Below are 25,062 nucleotides of genomic sequence, written 5' to 3' on the forward strand. Positions count from 1 at the left end.
TTCTGCTCTCTGGTGTCTCTGGACTTGGCTTAGGTCTCAGGGAATACATTTTTCCTTCCCTTTTGGATACTGGACCATGACAATGGCTCTTAGGCAACAGAAATAGTTAATTAAGCAGCAAAACTCTGAATGGAGTTGTCATGTAACAGGGCCAATTTAACTCTTTTGCCTTGGACTCTGTCCTGGGACCGTTGCCTTCACATAGTCCAGAAGGACATAAAGTTCAAGTAAACAAAAGATTATTGGTCTGCTTGGGCAACTGTGAAGGAGAGGAAAGATAAATTAAACTGCCTGTATAACCATAAAAAGATTGATTGTTATTACTAGTGCTGGGCAAGGATAGAGAAAGGGTAAGAGGTTTATCTAAGTTCTGCAGTGACAAAAGATAGAAAAGGCACCAAGAGCAAGCCTTTCCCACTTACATTTATATCAAAATTATTCTACACATAGACACCGAGTTAAAAAAATTACTGAATGAGTAGGAAGATAAAAGTTTTTTATAATTTTTACCCTATTTTAGAAGAAATCAAAACCAAATGTAAAGACCACACTTAAAATCAATGTCCTCATGTTCTTTTCTGTTATTACATTTCATATGTACAAATAATTTTCTAAGATTAAAAAGTATTTTGACCTATCATTACACTGAAAAAAAAAAATTAAGGGTTTTTTCCACTTCTTTCCTCTTTAAATGTTTTAGTAAATGGTAATTTTTAAAGAAGAAAACACAACACTACTCTAATTCAAGATGTCAGCTTCATTATATCTCTACAGTTAAGCCCACAGCCTGACATAACTACATTCCTCATCACGGTAGAAAACCTTTTTGATAGTTAATGGACTTAAAAAGATTCCTGCAAGGATCCCAGCGTATGGTCCCAGAGTGCAACTTTGTGATGCCTTGCTTCTGAGGCCATTGCATTTCTCCTCATTAACATTCACTTGCGTGACACAGCTGATCCTGGCACATCTTCAAAGGAACCCCTCAACAGCTTCTCAGAACTCTCAGGGAAGTGTTTGCACTGAGTGCTTAGCAGTCTTCAGAGGTGCCTGTGAAAGGAGTCTTGCAAATAAAGCCATACTAACAGAAAAGGAAGAATTATGGAAACACAATAGGCAGCCCTGAACCATCACCTTTTATGACCTAATCCACTACAGCCAGACGCGTTTAAAAACCATCAGCTATAGCTTCTAAACCCTTGGCCACAATGGGAGTCAGCAAATGCCTTCAGCCAACAAGCCAGCGTTGGCAAGCAGTGAGAAAACACACATGAATACGAAATCTCCTCTTCTGTGCAGCATTTCTTCCACCTCTGAACCCTGAGTACTTAATAAAATCCACTAAGAATGTAGGAATCTTCCAAAAGTTCCCCTGGGCACAGACCAAGCCCCTCCATGGCTCAGAGCCCTGTTATTTCAGGAAGGTCAGTGGGAGTTAGCCTGAACTTATGGTCAAGCAGCACTTGGCCCAACATTTGCTAAAGGCAGAATTTTCTTCTGCTTCTGCCTGACTTTCAATTTAAAGGCACAGTAAAACTGCAGGAGTGGGACTGAGTGGGGTGTTTATACCAATCTCTCAGCTGCCCTTTTCCATGGCATGCTCTCCATCACTCATGCTGGTAAGGGAAAGGCTTTGAAAAACAAGAAAATACTGCAGCAGAGCTTACAAAAGACAGGTAACCCCATATGGTACAGATTTCTGTAATTTTATCTGGACAAGGAAACAAATTAATGGATCACCTCAACCTCTTAGAAAATCTTTTGTTCCTTATTGCTGGTGTTGTCTGGCAACAGAGCAGTTCTGTGTCCAGACTGAGACCACTGTCTCAGCTGTATTTTGGCAACCTGCAAAACCCAGACATAGGTTTTGCCCCATAGGAGCAGGCCTTAAAGACTCAAGAAAGAAGGTGGAAGAGAGCTAATCATTCTTAGATAAAATTTTGAGCAGAAGTTTTCAAAAAGGGCTGTTCAGTGATCAGTATTCACAGATGAGACAAGTCTGAGAACTTGATTTATGAGAGCTTTCCCTTTTCTAGTTGTTGACATAGATCTATATATATGCAGCTAGATAAACAACTGGGAAGATATTTAGGTTCTTTCAGCAGCACAGAACAATAATCCAACTAGTTTTGGGCATTAAGCAACCTTAAGACTGACTTAAGCTCAGTAAATCCGTTTACTTTGCTCAAGTGTTTCTCGTAAATACTGTCTCTCTTTCATGTTTGTGCCTCTGAGAAGTGCAGCTATTTTGGCACTGGGTTGCAAAAGGCTTGGAGTATAGATGGAAGAAGTGGGTGAAGGTGACCTTGTTTTAAATGCAAGAGGCATCTCATGAATGCAGTTTCACCGGTACGAAACATCTTTAAACAGAGCCAATGTTGCCCATTTCAGAGGGACCAGCCAGGTCAACGCAATAAAGCACTGCTGAAACACTCAGCATAAGGACACACTCTGATGCCTGAGGAGGCTTCATCAGCCAGAGCATAGTGGCTTAGCAGAGTACAGGAGCTGCAACGTGCGAGTAGCCAGGCAGGAATACCGTCACTACCCAAAGATAAGTCTAGAAATCCTCTGCTTTTGAAACCACCACCAGTGAAGTGTTGCAGGACACTCAAAAAGTGGCATAAGAAGAGCGACTATTATTTACTGAGAAGAGTTTATGAGAGTTTTCATAACCATGTGCTTTGTCTTTGGTGCCCATTGCCTGGGGCAAAACTTATTTGTGTTTTACCAATTAAAACCTGTTAAAATTGCACTTACCTTTCTTATTCTTTTTTATTGCCAGCATTTAAATAGACCTGATGAGTACCATACATTATTTCTGTTTTACTATGATACTTCTAATCACTGAACTTCTTAGTGACATGGTAACTCACAATATTATTAAAAACTGGAGGAATTTTTGGATGCAAACTTCAATATTTGAAATGTTGGCGAACCTTCCCTTTGTCTTTTAGAGTAGAAATCAAATCAAGTTGTCACCTTGCGAATTCATTGAATGTACCCTATGAAATTTGTATCACTAGGGCAGAGATGTGAAATGTCTGCATCCTGACTCAGGCACATTAACTTGTAATAACAAGACATACTATTTCATGAAATGGAGCAACTGGGAGGAGGGTGATAACCAGTGTATATGGTGTACCTTTCATTAATGTCTTAGCCACCTAAACAAAAGCCACAAAAACTTGTTTTGATACTACTTTCTGCTTATGCTGTTTATAGCGTAACACATTGATAAAGAGGATGCTTATTTTGTTATAGTAGACAAAATTTTTCATATGCTGAGCAGCTGCTTGAAAGGATTTGTGGCCTACCACATAGCTGATTTATGCAATAAGATGCTAAAAAATACATATACCTAAGCAAACAGGTTTATGGAAGAAGACTATTCTTCTTCCAGAGCATTTCGACAGCATTTTGTTGCATAGGCTGGGTTGATTCCTCTAAAATGAACACTGCTGCCTGAGTTTAAAAGTTATTTAAAGTTTTAAATTAAAAAAAAAAAAGAAAGAATGTTTATGATTTAGCATCTAATTTCTGTGGAAATCCTGTTTTGTTCATGATATTCCTGGTCACTGATCTCCAAAGTGAATATCACAGCCAGGACGTGATCAATGAATAATAGAACCCATAACATTTATATGACACTTTGAAAATCTATGTCCCTTCTCATTATGTCAATAAAACAAGTATTAAAGTAAATTTAGCTGTTTTCTAATAGCATTGTACGAAGGTTTCCCAAAAGACAGAATTACTAGAATGCAGTAAGCCAGAAGAAATAGGATACTGACACACATACTCCTCTTGCTTGCTTTTAAGTAACACTCTGTAGCACAGCACACAGTCACTGGGCATCACAACCTTCACATGTGGTGTCTCATTTTGTGCTTAGTTTCAAGACAAAGTTTTTAGTCTTAATTCATTCCATACATCAGATTTTTAATTGCACTGGTAGTTTACATAGTAAACAAAAGAAAATCTAACACGGATATGTACAAATTTGTATTTATAGGGGAATTAAAACTCATCCATTTGCTTGCAAGCCCCATTACTGACACTCCTTTCAGTAGCATTATTAGAACTCCTGAGCACTCCAAACAAGATCAGAATCTGTTTGCACACTTTTTTTTACACAAAAGAGTGAAGTCCTTGCACCAATGGATTTAAAATATGTGGATTTTTAGAGTACAAAAGGAATGCAGTTTGGTGATCTGTTATTAATGTTAACCCTATGCTGCTTTTTTTATTTTTTTTAACTGCATATTAGCAGCTGGAAGTGGGAAGGCCATCTATTTTTAAGGGATTCATAATGATCTTGTGATGACTTCAAGAAGAAACTGAAAGGTTCCCACATGAAAGTGTGGGACAAGTCTGGAGCTGCATTCTCGTGCTTCATGCAAACCAGAAGCGAGGCCCAGCAGAAACCAGCAAGGTTACGCCTACAGGAACGATGCAGACACATCCAAGCTCACTCTAAACTAGGCCAGAGCCTGCCCAGGCTGTAAAACTTTGTCCAAGAACCAGGATAAATATTCAAGCAGTTCATCCGTTCCAGTAGAAAAAACAATGCCGGATTCACAGCAGAGAGGAGAGAGTAAAAATCTCTTCAATCAGCAGTTAGGGCACAGAGCTCAGAAAGAAAATCCTGGACAATAATCCTTGTTTCACAGGCTGTTTCTCTTTTCTTCAGTGACTGTTCCTGCTCTTCCTCACCTGCTGACATTTATTTGAAGACACCAATTTACTGTATAAAAAGTATAATTTGTTTTGAAAAGCCTGATAGTGTCGATGTGTGTTGCATGTGACCTGAGACACCATCCTGGATCGAGACTGTCAGGGGACCTTGAGGCAGGAAAGTCTCGTTTCCTCAGACTGGCACATCTACCAGATGCTGAGCTTCTCAAGCCTATGATCATATCGCCTTCAGCAACGGTGCAATCAATTATCTTGAGTGCAACTAAGACAAAGAGCAGCCCACCAGCAGGAGCTGCCTGAGAGTAGCTAGTTGGCTCCAAGTCTGTACACCCTGGCTTTTATTCTAGTAACTTGTTCATCCATATCCTCATATCTGAAGATCTCACCATGATAAGAAAGTAGATAATAACCTGCATTCTCAAATGTCTTTGTTATTTCAATAGGGTCAAAAAGTAGTTCTACAGAATCACCTAAAAATAAAACAAGGTTTTCTCATTCCGATCCCAGAAGCCACGACTGCTCAAATACAAACTTTAATATTTTTAAATTGCTTGTCCTCCTCAGACTGATGCAGAGAATGTTAACAACTGCAACACTACTCTGAAAATGGATCCAAACAAATACAAGTTGGGATCTACTCAGTTTACAAATGAAAGGACCTATTTGTTTGTTTCCAGTTACCAGCCTACCACCCTGCAGGCTTCTAAGCAGCAAGCTAAGCTTTTCTTTCATGTCTACCTTAAGCACCTACATAGAAAACACACATTTTATGGATATCCCTACAAGCCATGTTAAGACCAGATGAGTGACACTAAAAGGATCAAATGGCTTCAGAAATCTGTGACAATTGAATGTGACAGGAAAGTGATCTTTCCTTTTTTTTTTTCAAGAAGTCATTTAGGAAAGTACACCTCTTGCTTGGCTTACCTTTTTCTCTCTATCCATACCCTTCTAAACCTTGAAGCAGTTTCCAGAACTCATTTTCCACTGCTGACAGGTAAAAACCCTCTTAATTTCAGACAATAAAGGGCTATATTTATCAAAGACCTTAGTAGGTGGAACTCCAGAAATACAGCCGAGTGCTCTCATCCTGCAATAGGATCAATCAGCCTTTTCCACAGACCAGGGCCTATGGAAAAAGGTAACATTTTTGTGGTAATTAGGCTACTGGGTACAGTTCCTGGACTCTGGGGATCTGTACAAGTTCTCTGGTGTTCTGTCCAGAAAACCAAAAAACCTTCCCTAAGGCTTCCACTGCGTAACTCTTCTTGCCTGACAGTACTTTCCTCTCAGTGAACAGAACTGACAGCTCTGGGCAGTATGCTATTTGCCTAAGTGCAGTAAACTGTTTAAATACAGGCAGAGAAATTATACCACAAAGGATAAAAGTAAAAATCTATTCCTTATAAATGAGACTGCAGTGCAATCATGTCTATTCTGAGCTTTGTTTTCGCAGCTATCAATATGGACCAGTAGTCACATTGTATGTCCCCAGTTTTAGAAAGCTTGCAAAGAAAATGTCAAGGATTGTTTAATGCACACTCTTACATGTAAGAAGATTAAGAGCAAGTCTAACTAGTTTTCATAAAGAAAAGAAAATCCAGCATTAATCATCTACTGAGATCCAGTGTTCCAACATTTCTCATTAATTCATGTGCTTGTCTGCCCACCCACTTATAAGCCAGGTCACTAAAAACTCAAAATATTTCAACACATAATGAATTAAGCAAAGGAAGGAATGTAATGCAGTATGAAAGTAAAATTTAAATATGTCATCCATCAGTTACTAGCTTCACCGCAGATGTGAACAGGCATTAGAGCTAAGCACAGAGGAGTATGAGCTTCCTCCTGCTTCTTGTTCCTTCTATGCTGTTTCCGAAATCCTTTTCTATATTCGGGAGAAAATGCTGTAATAATATTAATATCCTACATGTTTTGTGCACCAGTGATACAGCTCATTCTTCTTACCAAGTTTTGCTTAATAATCATTGCCAGCCTTGCAGAATATACAGGAATAGTTTTCCTCCAAATGGCCAAGCACTTGGAAGCAAGCTTTCATTTACTCTTAGTAGTCAAACATTCAGAAAGTAACACCTTTGCATTTTTTTGCCTCTGAAGAAAATTTCTGATCAGCTTCCATTTGCCTAGCTTTTACCCCCTTGCCAGCTTCTCTCTAGCATTCTGCAAAATCCTGACTGCAGTGCACCACTGAGGACTAGGGAAAGGCATCAGAGCAGCATGCCAGAGCAAGTAAGCCAGAGAAAGGGACAGTGTACTATTTTTTTCCTTGTCATTGCAGGGGGAGCAAGTGAACAAGTAGTGCTGGCTGTACTCCCCAGACACCAAGTAGCCACGGTCATCTCCATTTAAGGGGGTGCTCTCTGCCACTGTGCATTCTTGTGAACAACAGAAGTCAGGCAAATAAAGGACAAAAATATGATGCTCAAATAATTTAAAGCAGTATAAACACTGAGGTGAGGTTGTACCAGTAGATAACATAAGATCTGATTTAAAGCACTGACCACCAAAGCCAGCCTCTTCAAACAAAAATTAGTATTTGTTACCAGACAATTAGAGCAAATACCTTCAGATCAGATCCATGGACAAAGGATTTTGTTCCGACAAGAAAGCACACTGTCAATTCTTTTCTTTTTGCTGTCAGACTGTAAAAACATTGACTGCCCTTAATTCACTTGGTTTTTCAATAGCAGAGTCATTCATTCCTCAACACACCCATATGCCTTTTTCCCTTCCTCTCCTTTTATATTCAAAATCTAAACTCACATAAAAAATTCCTGTATGACAACCCTAAGGAAAGCAACTCTAATCTTAGGATATTTAAGAGGAAAATAAGACTTATAATTTTTTTTTTAGTTGACACACTTATATCAGTTTACAAAACCAGTTTACATTTAAAAACCTGAAAGGAATGTGTATCTCTGAGGAACAACGTATAGCCGCACCAGTAGAGGGGAATACAAACAGACCCACTACAGGGAACAAGCTGTGCATTAGCATTTTAACTCGTATCAGTTTTTGAAGCATTGCCTACTTACCTCCTCTCACAATGCTTTTGGTTCACATTGTAGAAATTCCCTGCACATGCCAGCTTGACTACTTTTAGATGGGATTGAGTTTGCATCATTACTCCAGAGGATTGCATAAATGAATATCCAGTAAGTGGGATCCAAACAGAGCTGTATCATATTAAAACTCCAAATACATACACAGCATGGAAAAAAGGCCTTTCACTGCAAGTGTTTTGCCTTATGGATCCACTTTGATTGCACTACCCTGTTTGCTGATGCAGACATACTTATCCCAACCTAAAATTCTTGGCACAGTGAAGCTAAGCTTTCTGAAGTTGCCTTTTTTCTTTTCTTTGCCTCACCTAGGAATATAGACTTGAATGATGTTTTAAAAACACAGAGAATTCAATACTTGAAACTTGATTTGTGATTCTATATACCACCTGTGAGTTACTATATCCTTTCTAAAAGTTATCTATAAAAACATCAATAAAGCCTGAATTTTTAAACTCTTTTCCACTACATTCAGAAGAAAATCTAGGGCAAAACCAGGACAAAATAATTTAATGCTAGACACAAAGCCAAACACTGCCATTTATACTGCAAGTTAAAATTAGCAAAATAAAGAAGTTGATGGGATCTACTGTAAGTGCACATCTGTAACCGTAAACCAAATCTGACAGTACACATGAATACCAATGTACAAAATAATTAATGCTTTCTAGTTGAAGCTATTTGATAACCTTTTTCGCTATAACAGTAAAGAAATTCCCACAAAAGGAAACCCACAGCAAGAAATTCTTGACGGATTCCTGTATTGACATATTCCTACACATGCAAAAGACAATCTCCTGAAGTCATAGCACTTTCTCTCCCCCAATTATTTATTTATCTATTTTTTAAAGCTCATGTTTAGAGTGTACTATCTTCCAATTTGATTTGGCTTGACACTGGCCCTAAACTGCACATATCCTCCCTGGTGCTGCAAGTAGCAGCCCTTGGAATAGTGCTTCAAGTCCTGATGAATATCAGTGAGGCAGAGCTTGCAGGGCCAAACCACTGCTAAGTCACTAGTTGGTGTTAAGGTCATGCTGATGAAAACGCCTATCTATGCCACTGTTCCATGATACACTTTTTCACTTACACTTCCCTGAATTAGGAACTTATCCTGACTTTGAGGATGCACCATCAAACAAGTACTTCTGAAAAGTGTCCCAATATGACATCCCTTTCAAGGCCTTCAAAAAGTTTGAAACGAACGTGTTTGAGCCAGCAGGTGTAAGTAGTTAAACTTTTATTCACGATCATTTACACATGACTAAAAATGTTCACCACAAAATGCAAACTTTCAGTTATCTTGTATATTGAGGGCTGAAAATAGTCATCTCTTTGTAGTAAAACACCAAGGAGCACATCACAGAAGAGTCAGAAATAGATTTCATCTATCATTTTTTTCCCCGCTCACAATGTACATGACAAAGTTAAAGATTTTACCAAAGCCTGAAAGTCCCAGAACAAATTTTACAGTCACCTGAGTGTTTGGCAGGAGTAGTACTGTTTAGTAAGAGTTACTTTTTTCTGCCTTTTTTGAAAAAAATATATATTTTTCACATAAGTGAGACAGACGTAATTGGGCCAAACATTGAGTTTCATATTTCACCTCAATTTTTCAACAGGATACAAACAGAACAGTTTGCTAGTAGGAGTATCGACAACAGCTATAAGAGCAGATGCCAGAAGAAATGTAAAAAAATCAGCTCATTATAGCCTGACTGGTAGGGCCCAACCGCTTACAGGCACCTACAACCACTACTCCACTCAGTTTTATTCATTACATTTAATTTGCATTTCATTCAAACATACTACATTTAAGAAGACAACATGATTTTTTAAGTTAATTTGTGTACATAGACAAATACATGTACACAGTTTTGGTAGTCATTTAAAGCTGTAAAATGTATATGTAAAGAGAGTCCTATGGACCCCATTACAGATTAAAGAGAAATAACCAGAATCAGTGTTACATATAAAACAATATTCTAACATAGAAACCAATACAGTTATCCAATAATTCATTAGAGAATAAAATTGTTATACAAAAAGAGAAATGCTGCCTTTTTATCACTTCAGAGCAGCACATCAGAAGGCAACATTAAGAAAAGTGCACAGCAGAAAAGAATTTTTCAGTTTTCTGAAAAAGCTGAATTTTTCTTCAGACATGAGGCTTTCGTCCAGAAACTTATTGGGTTAGGATTGCTTATATTCTCTTCCAGAGAATGTATTCTCTTCTTGCATTAGTTCTCCGTAAGGCGCTTACTCTGACATGTAGGAACGGTACATCAGGGCCACAATAATTGCTGCTATTGCTGGGATCACCCAGTTGGACCACGAACTAGAAGGAAGTTTTTTAAACATCAGTTTAGGAAGTGACAACCAGCAAGTTAGAAAAGAAAAAAAAAAAAAGAAAAAAAATAAGTAATTGCTTAAAGAAGTCCTTCCTCCCCACTCCAATAAATACTTAAAATTCAGGGCAACAGAACACCTGGGCTTGCCAGTAATACTCTACACAAGTGAAAAAGTTTGTACTGTTAAGGCTTTGTACTAGAGCTTACAAGAATTTTGCTTACTAGAGAAGAGTAAAACCCTAGACATGTTTAAAGTCATGGCCTGCTGCCCAGAATATCATTCATTCAAAAGCGATTTAAGTAGCAGCATCACATGACACTTAAAAAGCACCCAAGCTCCTCACCCAGAGGGGCATGGAACAGTGCTCTGAGGTTTCAGCAGTAGGCAATTGTCAGCAGGATATAACTTTACAGAGTTTGATTCAGTGGTGTTCCAAAGTGTTTTCCAACCCCCTCTCAATTCTGAAACATTCTTCTTCTTATACACAGAATCCTCTTATTTCCCTCAGACACAACAGCAATAGCAAATTTTAAAAGTGAGGCATCCACATCAGTAAAATAGTTGGCAATGGCACTAAGTGTCTTCCATTCACGTGGCAGACTTCAGAAATAAAGGCCTGTGCAAAATAAACCATTTGGTAGATACTGACACATGTCAGTATGAGAAAAATATCTACCTACTAAGCTGACATACTTGTAAAGTGGTACATAGATGCCAGCTTGGACTCTACACAGAACATAAATTTTCATGCACCATCCTCTGACATCTAAGCTTCCAGTAGTTAAAAGCTATTCAGCTTTCTAAGCTTTAGAAACACAGTCACAGGGAACTTCAAGATTGACATAAGGTGTCATACTGTACCTGGAAGTAGACTGAACAGTGGTAATAAGAGTTTCCTGGAAAGCAAAGCATAAAAAGATATTTACATCAGGCAGACACCCCTCTCCATCTTAACTAGTCCCTCAATTTCTCAAAACTCTTTAAGTGGGACTAATTTAGAAACAACTCAATGTTGCATCTGGAAAGCATCTTCTCATAATTCCTGTAACAGTTCTGTTGTATTAGAAGTTAGCTAGCAGCAGTTTCTACAGCCAACATTGCATCAAGTTCCTAAACCAATATCATCAAGAAAAATTTCACTGCAAATTTTCCACGAAGCTAACTTCAACCTCAGGTTACATTTGATAAGTTTTAGTCATCGAAAAGACAGAAATCAATTACTTGACTAAAATCTAATGGAAAAGACTCTGAATTAACTCACAAATATTTTTTTATATTGAAACTACATGAAAAAAAGTTACTAATTTACATCTAAAGGCTTATTAAACTCAGGTATTTAGTGTCAGTCAAATTGTCATAGCTGTTTATTATATTGCCTTGAACTTCTTGTTCAGTTTCCACAGAGAAAGCAGCACTACAAGATCAAATCCCAGATGGGTACGTCTGCACAATTTATATGAAAGCTTACTAAATTTGAATAACTCTAATTGAACATGACCCTAAGTGCATTTTAAAGATCTAAGCATTAAAACTCTATTTAAATTTGGTGGCACAAGATCCATCATTGAAAAATGAATTACTTCAGTATCAGAACACTCAAAATTGATTTGAAGAAAGATTCTCAACATCCTCTCAAAGGTCCAAGCACACTACTTCTGCAAGTACTCAAATCTTCCTAGGTTTACATGTGACAAATACCATGTTTAAAAGAATATGACTCAGTAATTACATCTATATTGCTTTTATGAACATCTCAGTGAAAAACCAAAGCCAAACAGCATGGAAGAGCTTGTGCCCACACTGTCAAGGCTAACACCTTCTACAAGAGACTTGGCACATCCAGGACTAGGGGATGGCTCCTCCCTAGAGGACACCAAGACAGTAAGAGAAATAGGGCCCAGCTCATAAAAAACTCTTTTTTTTACTCTATGACAGTGGGTACGAACACTGAGAGTTACTTTAAACACAGTGCAAGGGCACTTGCAAGGGCAAGCAGGACATCTGAAAGCCCAAGGCCTTCTGACAGTTCCTAGAGAGCCAGGGCACAGAACCCACCTAACCTGTCACATTACCCACCCAGAGTACAATGCAAAATGAAACTGTCTTTCTACAGCCACACATCCTGCTGGAGAAAAGCACCTCAAATTCTTTCTGGAATGACGAAAAACAGTGTAGTGTAGGTAGCTATTTGGATACATCTTAACTCCCAACTGACTATGCATTGGTCAAATTAATATTCTAAGTACTTGTTCGGTGAGCTTACTCAAAGGATTATCTACAACTTGCACTGGGCAGTCTGTTTCTCATTTATAATTTCTCCTTTTACAACTTAAGTGAAGCTTCCCTGAATTTCAAAAGAAATCTGAAGGCAGATGTTATTCTCGATGAGAAGCTCAGAATTCCAGCAACTACTCCATTTCTTATTTTCATTAGTGTACTAATTCCAATCCTTAATTAATAATAGTTAATAATTGCTAGAGTGAATGGTTCAGAGTGTGTATATATATATATATATTTATATATATAAAATTTACTTTCTTTCTTTTAACCAATTTATATGATTCGTAGATATTACAATCTCTCAAACAGCAAGAGTAAGATCCTATTCTTACTAAGCTTCATTTAAAAATAACCTTTAATTATTTCCTAAGCACACTGCCATACTGGTAGGCCAGCCCTGAGCAAACATCCTCTATAGACACAGCAGCAGCAATTCTAGAGTCTACCTTTTTGCTATGGTATAATATTATCGCACTTAGTAACCTCCTGGTTTCAAGCCACACAAATTAAAGAAAATAACATTTAAGAGGAAGAATAACCTGAAGCCATAACAACAGGTTTAAGAGATTAATAACCTGAACCACCACACTTAAATCAAGCTGAATTATTTTTATTTCTGGGGGTATACCATTTACCCAGACACTGTTCCTATTGCCTAAAAGAAACAATGTGGCATTTCGAGAAACACACTTACTGTTGGTTTCTGAAGCTTCGGTCTATCATCCTGTGGGGAAAACAAGCAGGAAACATTTAGACAAAATACAAAAGCATTAAAAAAATCCCAAACCCACACCATTTATCACTAAATTCCGCTGGCAATTTATTCTGTTAACATGTAAGTATTTTTCCCTAGACAAAAGCACACTTGTAAGAGAGCAGATGTCAGTGTGTGATTTTGAGCTACCATAAACAAGATTACTTCCTTAAACAATACTTCCCAGTAGGCAATAAAGAAGTGAAACCTGAGCCTCCAACAAATTTTATTATTCTTTGTGCCCATGTTTTTGCCTTTCCTTTGTCTCTAGAGAGTACACATAACCTTAGGTCACACACTGATTGCAGTCATATTAGTTTACTTCTACCTAGTCTACTGGTATCATTGGACAAAGTCAACTAAATAGTTTTGGTCCAATGTCCACTGGACCAAAGGTCCCAAATTCTACGGATCTTTCCTAAGTTTGTGAAGTTTTACTTGGCATAGTCACATTCATTACATAAAAGTCCAAGAGTATATAGTCTTGTCAGTGCTGCATTTTACATTAAACTACCAAGCTGTTTGTTTCATATCAAATGAAAACAGGCACTTGCCAAACAAGGAAGAATTGGACTGATAGCCAGGTTAAGAACAATGCTACTGGCATCGACTGCCATCTGAAATACGTGGTAAGTCTGCAAGGACACAAATGTGCATCAGAGCTGAGTTATTTCTTATTAAGAGAAGCTACACTAGTAACATTTATCAAGAGAGGACATAAGACTGAAACAAGTTCAAGAATCCTACTGTGAAATAGGCTACTCAAGACAGTGGTATTTACCTGGAATGCAAGACAAAACACACACAAAACAGAAGAGGAAAAGAGAAGAGGCAGAAACGGGCAGTAAAGTAGAGCAGATGGGCACACTAGCAGCCTAAACCTCTAGCCAGTGGTTTTCAACTGTTAAGATGCGGAAGAGTTTAACTGAAGGCCTAGCTGAAGGAAACCAAGGCAGCAGCTCTGTTGACAGAAATACATCCTTCAAAACTTGAGACAGCAGAAAGGTGCTTGTTAAAAGTACAGGAAATGGTATGGACAGTACAGAAAAGAGGAGGTGACAGATGATCCGGTGGGAACTGATCAGAAAGAACCCTGACAACCACACGTAGGGAACGCTGATACAGCTCAAAATGGGGGGAGCCAGAGAGAAGGAACACAGAGCCTCAAACTAGAAGTACAGCACTTATAATAGCCATTTTCTAAACATACATACAAAGAGCCAGGGTTGTGCTTTTAGATCCAGATGGAAGCCTGGCAGATATATATTTACAATGACGAAAGTGCGAAAGTGGCTGTTAAGTAGTCACTCTGCATATTGACACAGGAAAAGGTCTAGACATTCTGACACATCACCTTCAAGGGTTACAGAGTTTCATTATAAAACTGACAGGGTACACCAGAAATAGCACGATTCCATATTCATGGAATATAGCATGATTCAGTTTATTCAAAAACTAGGCTGTAAGACAATTTAAATCAGCAAAAATGTGACCATCCTTACACTACATTAATCAAATGCCTTCACACTGGGGGAACGTGTCTCCAGCCCAGGTCCATCCACAAACAGCTGCAGGCCGGGCATCCAACCAAACTAGCAGTTCTTCTTGATTTTGAAGTAAATTACCAGATAAATAACTAGATGGAAAAACACTACAGTAAAAAAAAAGTAATGATACTCTCGCACACTCACCGGATGAAGTTCCCCAATAATAAAAGATTCTGACATCGTCCTTGCATCTGTGGAATGGCCAACATCTTCAAAGTTCTCAGTAGCATCTCCTCCAGCTTGCTCTCTGAGGACCTCTTCACCTCCTGGGTGCTGCAATTTTTAATGAGTTTGAATTTGTTACTAAAATTTTCACATTCTAGAACTGGAAATTATTCATTTTTACATTTATAAAATTAAAAAAAAAAAGGCAAAATCAACTGTTAGACCTTCTAGAGAAAACATAAGTCTTTCTAAATAACTAGAGAGTTTCATGTACTCTCTGAAGCCAAAACCAAAGAAGCTAAGTCTCTATTTCATCGGCAGCAAAGTAGAAAGAGGCATTACCCCTATCAACTAAAGTATTTAGACTGTTGTGTGGGGATCAGTCTGTATTTTAATAGCCCAACTATTATCCAAAGTTATAGTCTGTGTTCTGACTTCTGCAGAAAATGTGTATTTTTATCCAAGCAATGCTTTACACAGCAAAAAGGATAAAAGCCAAAATGTATAAGTTGCAGCAAGAATATCCCAGGAAGATATAAAAAAAAACCTGTTCACAAGAAGTGCAACCAAGCATTGGCAAAACAAGCTGGCAAGGTAGCACAGAGAATCTCCATCCTTTGAGGCTTTCTACACAAGGTGCTAAGAAACCTGACCTTCAGCTTAATTCTAGTCTGTGCTGGGGGTTGGGCCAGATTACTTTCAAGGGTCCTTTCCAAAAGAAATTAATGTACGAATATCGAGTAAACCAGCTACGTTGGAACTGTTTAAGCACAACTGAAAGTCATATGAGACACTAGAATAGCAATTTGGTTTTCATAGACTATGGAATCCCAAACCCACAACGCTGATAAAACCTTGAGACGTAGGGACATCATCTCCCAGTACCTTCTAATACCTCACTCCATCACCATTCCCTTAACCTAAATTCCTGTTCTCCATTAACTGTTATTCTGCCCCAGGATGCACTTTTGGGATTTTATGAAGTTCCACATTTCCATCCATCAAATAACTCTGCCTGTATATACAGCAAGATATATCACATGCTGTTAGTGAATTTCCTCAGCTTCAAGTCATTCATATAACAGAAAAGTAACATGCCCAAAATTCAACACTCAACTTTCAAGTAAGCAACTACTATATAAACATAGGGAATGATTAGGTAAGCAAGTTAAAAACACTTGCTAGTACTGCCTTGAATTAAGGCAACCATGGAATAGATATTAGTACTTTACCAATGGCAGAGGAAATAAAAGGGTTTGGAGCCTCAATTCAGTTTTTAATACTTCTGGCTACAGGATCTAAAATTTCTACTATTTAGGGTCATCTTGCCTGGAACATAGCTGACCAGAAAGGCTATGCTTAGCCAGTAGATTAAAATAAATGGCATAAACATTCCTGCTAGTCAGCAGTTCAGGTTAGCATTTACTTCAAATCTCATATCGAACTTTCTCTTCCAATAAATATAAGACTAGTTTATACAGATGAAGAAAACACTACTCTACTAACAGTTTCCAGGAGTACCAGAAATCCAAAACTTGAATCTTTGCAGTAAAGGCAGACATTTATTTTACTAGATTATGAAAGCTGAGGAGAAAAAAAAAGCAAAACAACACACAAAAAACCACAAAAACCCCAAAACAACACTTTTTAAAGAGCCAAGATACACAGCTCTTAAGGTAAGGGATTCCTACCATGACTAAGCAAAAGCAAGGTTAAGCAACTGATAGAGAGATTAGACACAGGAACCGATCCAAAAAAGGTTAAAGGAGTGCATACTGAGTAAAGATTATGCAAGCAGACGTGCAAATATGGCAGGCTTACCAAAATCCTGCCCTTGAATCCATTCTGATAAGTATTCAGGAAAAGAACTGGACAAAAGTTTAGGGATCACTCAAGTTCAGTGCCTTGAAACAGTACTAAAGAACTTAGGTCTAATAGACGCTCCCAGGTATTGACCCAACTAAGTCTTCAAAGAATTTCTTCAGCAACATGGGTTTGGAGGGTTTGTTTAGGTTAGGTTTTTTAATACCATTCTAAAGAATTGTGCTCCCCAAAATAGAAAAATATATGTAGCAACTTCAGCAGAAGAGGTGGCACAACTCCTTGGAAAACATGCTTAGCAAACAAGGTATCAACTAGAAGCAAAAGGCACCAAAGTTAAACATCCCATAAAGCACCAGCAGCATGTAAACTCATGCACTGCAATGAAACCAATCCCACACAAGCACATAAAATACTACTTACCCCAGCAAGTCATCAAGATCACATGGTTTATACTAGTTCCCCCAAAAAAAATTCACCAGCCAACTAAACAAGTGGATACCTACCAATATAAGTGCATCTAAAATTACTCCACAGAGTACTTTAACAAACTGCTTGCAGGTTGGTTGCCAACTACAGAATGATCGTGTACTAACTTGTGTTCCCAAATTCCTCCCTTGTGCCACTACAAAGCAATCATGTAGCTTTGGGCAGCATCACTGAGGCACTCCAGCTCTTCTCTGTAGAACCAGTTTTTGGTGTAACTAGTAACTCATCCCTCTGTTTACAAAACCACAATATTAGTGTCATCACAGTGACTGCAACCAACCCTCTCTACCAACCCTCTAAATGTCTATCACTTATCAGCTGAAGGGGACAACTTCACCCTGACCTCTGCCACCAGAGCTGGAAAACGTAATTTTTTTTTTCTGACATAAGCAAGGCTAAGTACAGAGAATGACACACAGAGTTCCAAACTTAAGCTATCTACCAGATGATGCTACTAGTAACCTACTAGACATAGGTAAAAGTACTTTGAAACCCAACACTTTGCTTTTAGATGGCATCTCTGCTTAAGGATACAAACTTACCAACCCTCTGCAAAAAACTAGCACAAAATACAAGCAATTAATGAAAATATTTCACCTCCCCTAATGAAAGGGAGCAACTGTAATGTCTCACACAAAGGGCAGGAACTGACTTTTCTATCAAAAGCTGAGCATTTTCCACAGTTGGATGAGTTTCCCAAAGTTTGTTTATACAAGGCCTTTGTTCATGCTTCTGCCGGGTAAACAAAGCTTACTACCAGAACTGTTACTTTAATGAAGATTCTCTGGACAGGCTCTGGAACGGGAAAGCCCACAAGACTACACAGATAGTGACTCCTAAACCAAAACCCTGGTGATAAAAATAATTGAAGAGTTCTTGCAGGTAAAACTGGGGTTCAAGGGGAGTGAAAAAGCTTTTGATGATAAATTAAGATAGCCTAGCTCATTCCTAGGACATTCCCAATATACTGACATAAGTTACATGCATAACAGATGTCTGTATAAATCCAGCGCTAGTACATAGCATAAACTAATTCCTAACAGTAGCACAATAGAAAGTTTTAGATAAAGCAAGTAAGCAGTTAATCTTGCTGCTCTCATCTGGATCAAAAGTCCGAGTTACTTCATCCTGAATGCTATCTCTTCTCCCCCTTGCCACAGTCACGCAGATTTCTCAGTGTCATAGTTCAAGACTAGTAAAGCATAACTACCTTAATTTGCAGTTCCTGCCCCCTTTCCCTTCCCGCACTGGAGGAATAAAATCTAGGGTCCAATTTAACTTATGGGGAGATTAGAAAAGATCTCCATCAGTGGCAGTCACAAATTCATGTTTCACTTTATGCACTACAGGGATGAGAAGCAGAAAGGGGGCAGGGACAGAGCCAGAAACACACAGAGAACATCAGCTTTATTATGCAAGACAGACAGACAAATGCTTGTTTGTTTCAAGGGCACTTTTGTGTAGTCTGAAAAGAGTCCTCCAAATTATTTCCATCACCCATTTAAGTTACAGGACAGAAACTGTCTGCTTATTTAAAATGTTAGGAGCCTAGGAGAGAAGATCTCTCTCTGAGAGTGCATTTTTGAAAACGATCATTAGGGTTTTAGATGAAGCGCAAAAGAAATACCCAGTAGCTGGGTGCCTGTCCTGGTTCTACCTGTGATATTCATTTTTTTTTTTAGAGGCTAGTACAGTCCTGTGCTTTGGATTCACTGCAAGAATACTGTCGATAACACACTGATGGTGTAGTTGCTGCTAAGTGGTGCTTACTCTAAATCAAGGACTTTTCAGTGTCCCATGCTCTGCCAGCAAGCAGGCGCACAAGAAGTTGGGAAGGAGCACAGCCAGGACAGCTGATCCAAATGGCCAAAGGGGTATTCCATGCCACAGAACACCACACTCAGTATATAAACTGTGGGGAGCTGGCTGGGAGCTGCAGATTGCTGCTTGGAAACAGGCTGGGCCGGGGTCATCATCCCCCTTTTTATTACAATTATTATATTATATTTTATTTCAGTTATTAAACTGTTCTTATCTCAAACTATATGCTTTACCTTTTTTTCTCCTGATTCCCTTCCTCATCCCACTGGGGGGGGCCAGGAGAAGAGTGAGCAAGGGACTGCAGGGTACTGGGGCTAAACCACAACAGTGCCCATTTCCCCACTTACAAAACAGTTACAGCTTGCTGCAAAAAAAGAGTGCTATTTCTCAAAGCATTTTCAAATCCTCCTGCGAGCTTCATCAGAGCTTAAGGAAGTGATAACATCAGGTTTAAGCCTCGGACTACAAGGTTCTGCAATAGCAATTCATATGGTACACTGGCAGACTTCAAATGTGCTAATACTGGCACCTTTCAATGTAAGCTGCTCACTATTTTAAACATGGCAGGCATTATGCTACTCCTCCACAATATCATCATAGTGAATGAATGCAACTTATTGCCACATAGGGGAAAGAACATTTTTCGTCCTGACACAGTAAAACAATATTTGCTTTTTGCACTTTATTTCACCAGCATTACAAAACACATTTAGTGAGAGCTGTCCATGCTGTTTAGAAAAAGTGCTGTGAAATTAAAAGTTCTTACCTTATGAAAAAAAAAAAAAATTATTGACCAATATTGTTTTTTGTTGAATTCCGAGACCACCAACAATTGAAGTAATCTAAAAAAAGTCTGTATTAGATTAATATTAAATGCATATCACAGTTGGTTTCCAGAACAAAAATCTCCTCTCTGGTAGAGATGTTCCTATACATGTCAGCTTTTTTGCCTAGCTTAAAGAATCCAATCGAGTTCCCACAAAAGCCTCACCACATCAGCAAGCAGATCAAGACACTGACCATTCATTCTTATAGGCCCAGTTACTCTTGTTTAGCTCATTAAATTGATGTCAAAGCCTGACTAGAGGGATTACTTTATTAAAATTATGGGGAAATACTATAGGGCATTGCCAACATACTTAGTCCTTTACTTGATATTTAATGTTATTCATATATGTAATTATCTGCAATACAGATATAGCCATGAGATCCTGCTATGATTATACATGCATTTCTAGTAGCTATTTTCCTTTAAGTGACATCGGACCTTACTGTGGTTTCAGCTGGGGAATAGTTCATTTTGTTCTTAGTAGCTGGTACAGTGCAGTGCTTTGGATTTAGCAGGAGAATAATGTTGATAACACACTGACGTTTTGGTTGTGGCCAAGCAGTGCTTCCCTAAGTCAAGGACTTTTCAGTGCCCCATACTCTGCCAGTGAGCAGCTGCACAAGAAGCTGGGAAGAAGCATGGCCAGGACAGCTGATCCAAACTGGCCAAAGGGATATTCCACACCACAGAACATCATACTCCATCCATAAACTGGGAGGAGTTGGCAGTGAGCCACCAACCTCTGCTCAGGAATAGGCTGGGCATCAGTCAGTGGGTGGTGATCACTTGTATTGTGCATAATTTCTTTCTCAAGTTTTATTCCCCTCTCTCTCCTTTTCATTACAATTATCGTTATTATATTTTACTTTATTTCAATTGTTCTTATATTGACCCACAAGTTTCACCTTTTTTTGATTCTCCTCCTCATTCACAGGGCGGGAGGGCAAGCGAGCTGCTGCATGGTACTTAGGTACTCTCTGGGGTTAAACCACAAGACCTGAAACTATGAAAATGCTTCCCAAATTTTCTGTTTTACAGGTCTGACAGTCTTTGAATGACAGAGGTAACGTACAAGTTTCCATTTTCAAGCATAGTCTTTCATGCCAAAGAAATTAAACCTTTTAAATACTGCACTCCAAAAGCTGAGGTCTCTTGACTTCCTCTCCTACACTTTGATAATCAAAGAAAATTCAGAGATGAATATTCAAGTTATGAATTTTCCCCAAAATCTTCCATTTAAAAAAAAAAAATGATAAAAAAGCAGTTACTGGGATCTTCATCTTCAGTAATCCCAAAGGTAAGGTGTCGAGGTACACAACTGTTTCCTCCTTCAGCACTTTATATTTCAAGTGATCTTTCTGAAGCCTTGCCAAGCTAATATGGGTCATGCCACGCGATGCTTCTGCTCCTACTCAGCCTCACCACTCTCAACACATACACATCACCACCCCCAGTCTATTTACTATCTAACTTCAATCAAGTGTTCACAGAGGCTGATGGTTCCCAAAAACCAAACATTCCACTAAATATCTACAAGCTCTGTGAAGACACCAGCTCAAGAGAGGAAATATACCCTTTAAGCACTGTAACGGAGTAAAAAACAGCAGCACACTTTCACTTATTAAGTGTGAGAACATCCAAGGTGTCTTCAGGATGGAAGTACAGTAAAGTTTTCAACTTCTTTATTAATACGAAAATATTTCCATAGGTTAATGCAGTAGCTGAAAAGATTCCTTATTGATTTAAGAAGTGGGATTGGTGAGGTCAGCTTTGGTTCCCATTTCTTCACTCCCTTGTAAACTGATACTTTTACTTATTTACTACTTGTGAAGAGCATGAGTGAGGGGATGCTTTAGCAGTGCATCCTTTTTAGTGCTACTAGATTTGAATTTTAGAGGCCCACATTTAATTCTTAAAATATATTAAGCTTTTCTAGTCCTGCAAGGAGCTGCAAGAAATAAATAAACCTGAGTTTAACCAATAATGCTATTGAAACAGCTAACATAATCCCCACTTGGAGAAGGGTTTACTGTACTCTGGAGTGAACCAGCAAGAGGCTAGCTCCAATTTCTCCTCAGCTGTCACATGTAAATGCCTCAGGGTGTCTGACAGTGTCAAAAGAATTAGCATAACACTTAATAAGTTAACCAAGTATCAAAAGCATTCGAAGAAGGTTAAAAAAAAGTGCCCTATGAAATATCTTAATCCAAGGGTTCCATATTACAAAAATCACCAACACAATGAACATTAAAATATTCAAGAGCTTTCCCTAAGAGTGTAGCTTCACTTAGATACTTCAAGTAACTATTTTCGACAATCTCATTGATTTATTATCTCAGAATGACTCCAAAATTTCAGCTCCAACACCAGCCATGTTCTATTGCAAGGTGTTTAGTGTGAGGTTAAAGTCTGACCCTTGTGTACCAGAGTGTCTTAAGACAACCCCCAGTTGTCCAAAAAACCCAACTCTTTAAATGCTTACAAACTGAATTCTTTTGATATGCTGCTGAATTATCAATGTTGTCCTGAACGCTGAAATTAAGATCCTCTTGAAAAATTTACACAAGGTAGTACCTCTTAATATTGCCCAGTTTCACCTCATGTACTGAAGGAAGAGGCTGTGCAACTACTTAAACTAAAAAGTTCATTAGATCCTGAATTTTTTTTGTCAAGTGTTTTTTTTTTTCTTGTGTTGTGTTAGGTTTGGGGTTTTTCTGAGGTGTGGGCTTTTTTGTTTCCCCCTGGCCAATATGGACATTATACAATACAATAATGTATCAATCAGAACTAATCAAGTTTCAAGAACAACTACACATGAAAAGCTTCATTCCCCTCCAGGGCTTCTGTAATTAAACTGGCCCTGCCTGGATAACCAGAGATTTCCATAACAAAAGGATGAAGAAGACCAGGGCAGAGCTAGATGAAAAATAATCAAGGAAGAGTCAGTAGATCAGTTTCACAATCCACCTTGCTGAAAAGCCAAACAATTTGCACTGACACACAACCTAAGAATGAAATACTACCTGTGTCAACACTGCCTTTGAAAAATTGCTTGTCAAACCTTTCTTTGCAAAATGCTCAGTTTCTACTTTGAATTGCAAGTGTTTACAAGCACAAAAATAAAGACAGTGCTACAGAACTACTGAGGCTGGAAATCTGTCATGTCTCTACCCATCTGAACTGTATCTTCTAAGAAATTAATATAACTCTGCCATACACTTTTTAATTGGATGCTAGGTCTTCTTTAGGAAGAATTTCTTCACAGAATGGGTGATTACACATTGGAATGGGCTGCCCAGGAAGGTAGTGAAATCATCATCCCCGGAGGTGTTTAAGGAAAGACTGGATGTTGCACTTAGTGCCATAGCCTAGTTGACATGGTGGTGTTGGGTCATAGGTTGAACTCAATAACCACAGAGGCCTTTTCCAACCTAATTGATTCTGAGATTGTTTGCAAATTGGGAATAATGGGAACAAGGGAGAAAACTCAAAATATCTAAATCCCAGCTCCATTTAATATAGAAAAAAATTCTCGGTGGCTATACTTCTGCATCTCTACAGAAGAATGTTTTAGTCCAATAACTAAAATGCTGTTTTATTAACCATGACTATCAATCATTAAACCAACTGCTCACTGTCCATAAGAGATCAAAAACGTCAGCTGCTAACTGGGGAAGAGAAAAACCCAGTAAAACACAACCAAAGGAATTCAACCTGACTCTAGTCCTCCACACCAGAGTCTGAACTCGTGCAGCTCTGCAGCACTCCTCTGCCTTGCTGGCACTGAACAGATTAGGGTGGCAGTGAGATCACAGACCCCGGAGCAACACTTGAGTTAATTTTCTGAACCTGGCTGCCTGTATGCAATGCCAGGTCTACCATGTCCTGCCAAAAAGACAGGTCTAAGGTCACCCATGATGTATTCATTTGGCAGATATGTACACAAGCCACTGTGACCAAGTGTCTTTACCAAGGATTGGATATATGGAAAAATTTTTTACAATTACAGTAGTGAGGTATTGGCATAGGCTGCCCAGAGAAGCTGTGGATGCCTCATCTCTGGAGGTGTTCAAGGCCAGGCTGGATGGGGCTGGCAGAAACCTGGTCTAGTGGAAGGCATCCCTGCCCACGGCAGGTGGGTTGGAATGGGATGAGCTTTAAGGTCGTTTCCAATCCAAACCATTTTGTGATTCTGTGACTGTTAGAGTAACTCCAAAACCTACGATATTCGGGATGTTGTGATACTTTCCTTCTACTTCGTGAAGTTTTCCTCCTGTTCTGTAATACAACACACACTGTAAAAGTGTGAAGAGAGGAGTTGCTGACCTTTCCGTTCACGAGACAATATGGCTCGGGGTCCTAGCCATATTTTAAATTCCCACTTTAAATCCTGCTCTCAGTCGGCGCACTAGAGCAAGAGGCAGACGGATACCGCCCCACTCTTGGCACCCGACATTGACAGAGACAGCCTGCTTGTCGGAGCCCTTAAGACTGACTACAGCGTTTTTTCTCGTTGTCCTCATTTCCTGCTAATTCACCTTGAAATTCGGAAGCCGAAGGTTTAAGGCAAAGAGCGGGCCACACGGGAGCAGGGCCGGCGCGCTCGGGTTTGCGCCGCCCGAGAGGCGCCCGGAGGCCGGGGGCGCCTCGGGGCTGTTTCCCGAGGGCGCTATCGCGGCTCCGAGGGCGGCTCCCGCCGTGCCGCACCCGCGGGCCGGGGCAGGCGGACGGGAGCCCGGCCTGGGGCAGCCCCGGCCCCGCCTGGGTCACGGCGCGGGCTCTGGCAGCGCCCCGGGCAGCGCGGGCACCCACCTCGTCCAGGAACTTGGTGACATCGTAGATGCGGTGGTGCAGGATGATCCAGGTGCTCTGGCTGTTGTTGTGCTTCTGCACCTCCTCCAGGCGGTAGTAGCGGCCCCGCCACGACTCGCCGCCGGTTTCGCTGGAGCCCACCATGTCCTGTCCTGTCCCGTCCTGTCCCGTCTCGTCCCGCACCGCAGTCCCCGCACCTCCGGAACAGCAGCTCGCGGACACCCCTCACGCACCAGCCGAGCCCGCACCGCAGGCCTATCACCGCCCGCCGCTGCCGCCGCCCCGCCCCTCCCTCCGCGCCGGCTTCTCATTGGCGGAGCGAGATGCCACTCAAGGAAGGCTCTAGGGCTGGCTACCGCCCGGGGGCGGGGCTTGCCCTCGTGCCCCGCCCCCTCCCGCCGCCGCTCCGCC

General features: G+C 39.7%; 1 protein-coding gene across 1 annotated transcript; it reads right to left on the bottom strand.

Moving 5' to 3' along the window:
* Positions 1–9,004: 9,004 nt before the first annotated feature.
* On the bottom strand, positions 9,005–24,904 carry LOC116789265 (cytochrome b5). Its single transcript, XM_032692887.1, has 5 exons — positions 24,652–24,904; positions 14,859–14,987; positions 13,108–13,137; positions 10,995–11,029; positions 9,005–10,119 (listed from the first exon to the last, which is right to left on the bottom strand). The coding sequence occupies exons 1-5, from the start codon at positions 24,793–24,795 to the stop codon at positions 10,041–10,043; spliced, it is 417 nt and encodes a 138-aa protein (XP_032548778.1). The 5' UTR covers positions 24,796–24,904; the 3' UTR covers positions 9,005–10,040.
* Positions 24,905–25,062: the final 158 nt, after the last annotated feature.

The sequence above is a fragment of the Chiroxiphia lanceolata genome, chromosome 1 (assembly GCF_009829145.1).
Source record: "Chiroxiphia lanceolata isolate bChiLan1 chromosome 1, bChiLan1.pri, whole genome shotgun sequence".
Taxonomy (NCBI): domain Eukaryota; kingdom Metazoa; phylum Chordata; class Aves; order Passeriformes; family Pipridae; genus Chiroxiphia; species Chiroxiphia lanceolata.

Excerpts from the sequence above, each read along its gene's own strand:
- LOC116789265 (XM_032692887.1), bottom strand. The coding sequence starts at position 24,795 with ATGGTGGGCTCCAGCGAAACCGGCGGCGAGTCGTGGCGGGGCCGCTAC. Across the intron at positions 14,988-24,651 it reads TCACCAAGTTCCTGGACGAG|CACCCAGGAGGTGAAGAGGT; the intron begins GTGGGTGCCCGC and ends TAAAAATTGCAG. Across the intron at positions 11,030-13,107 it reads CGAAGCTTCAGAAACCAACA|GAAACTCTTATTACCACTGT; the intron begins GTAAGTGTGTTT and ends TTTGCTTTCCAG.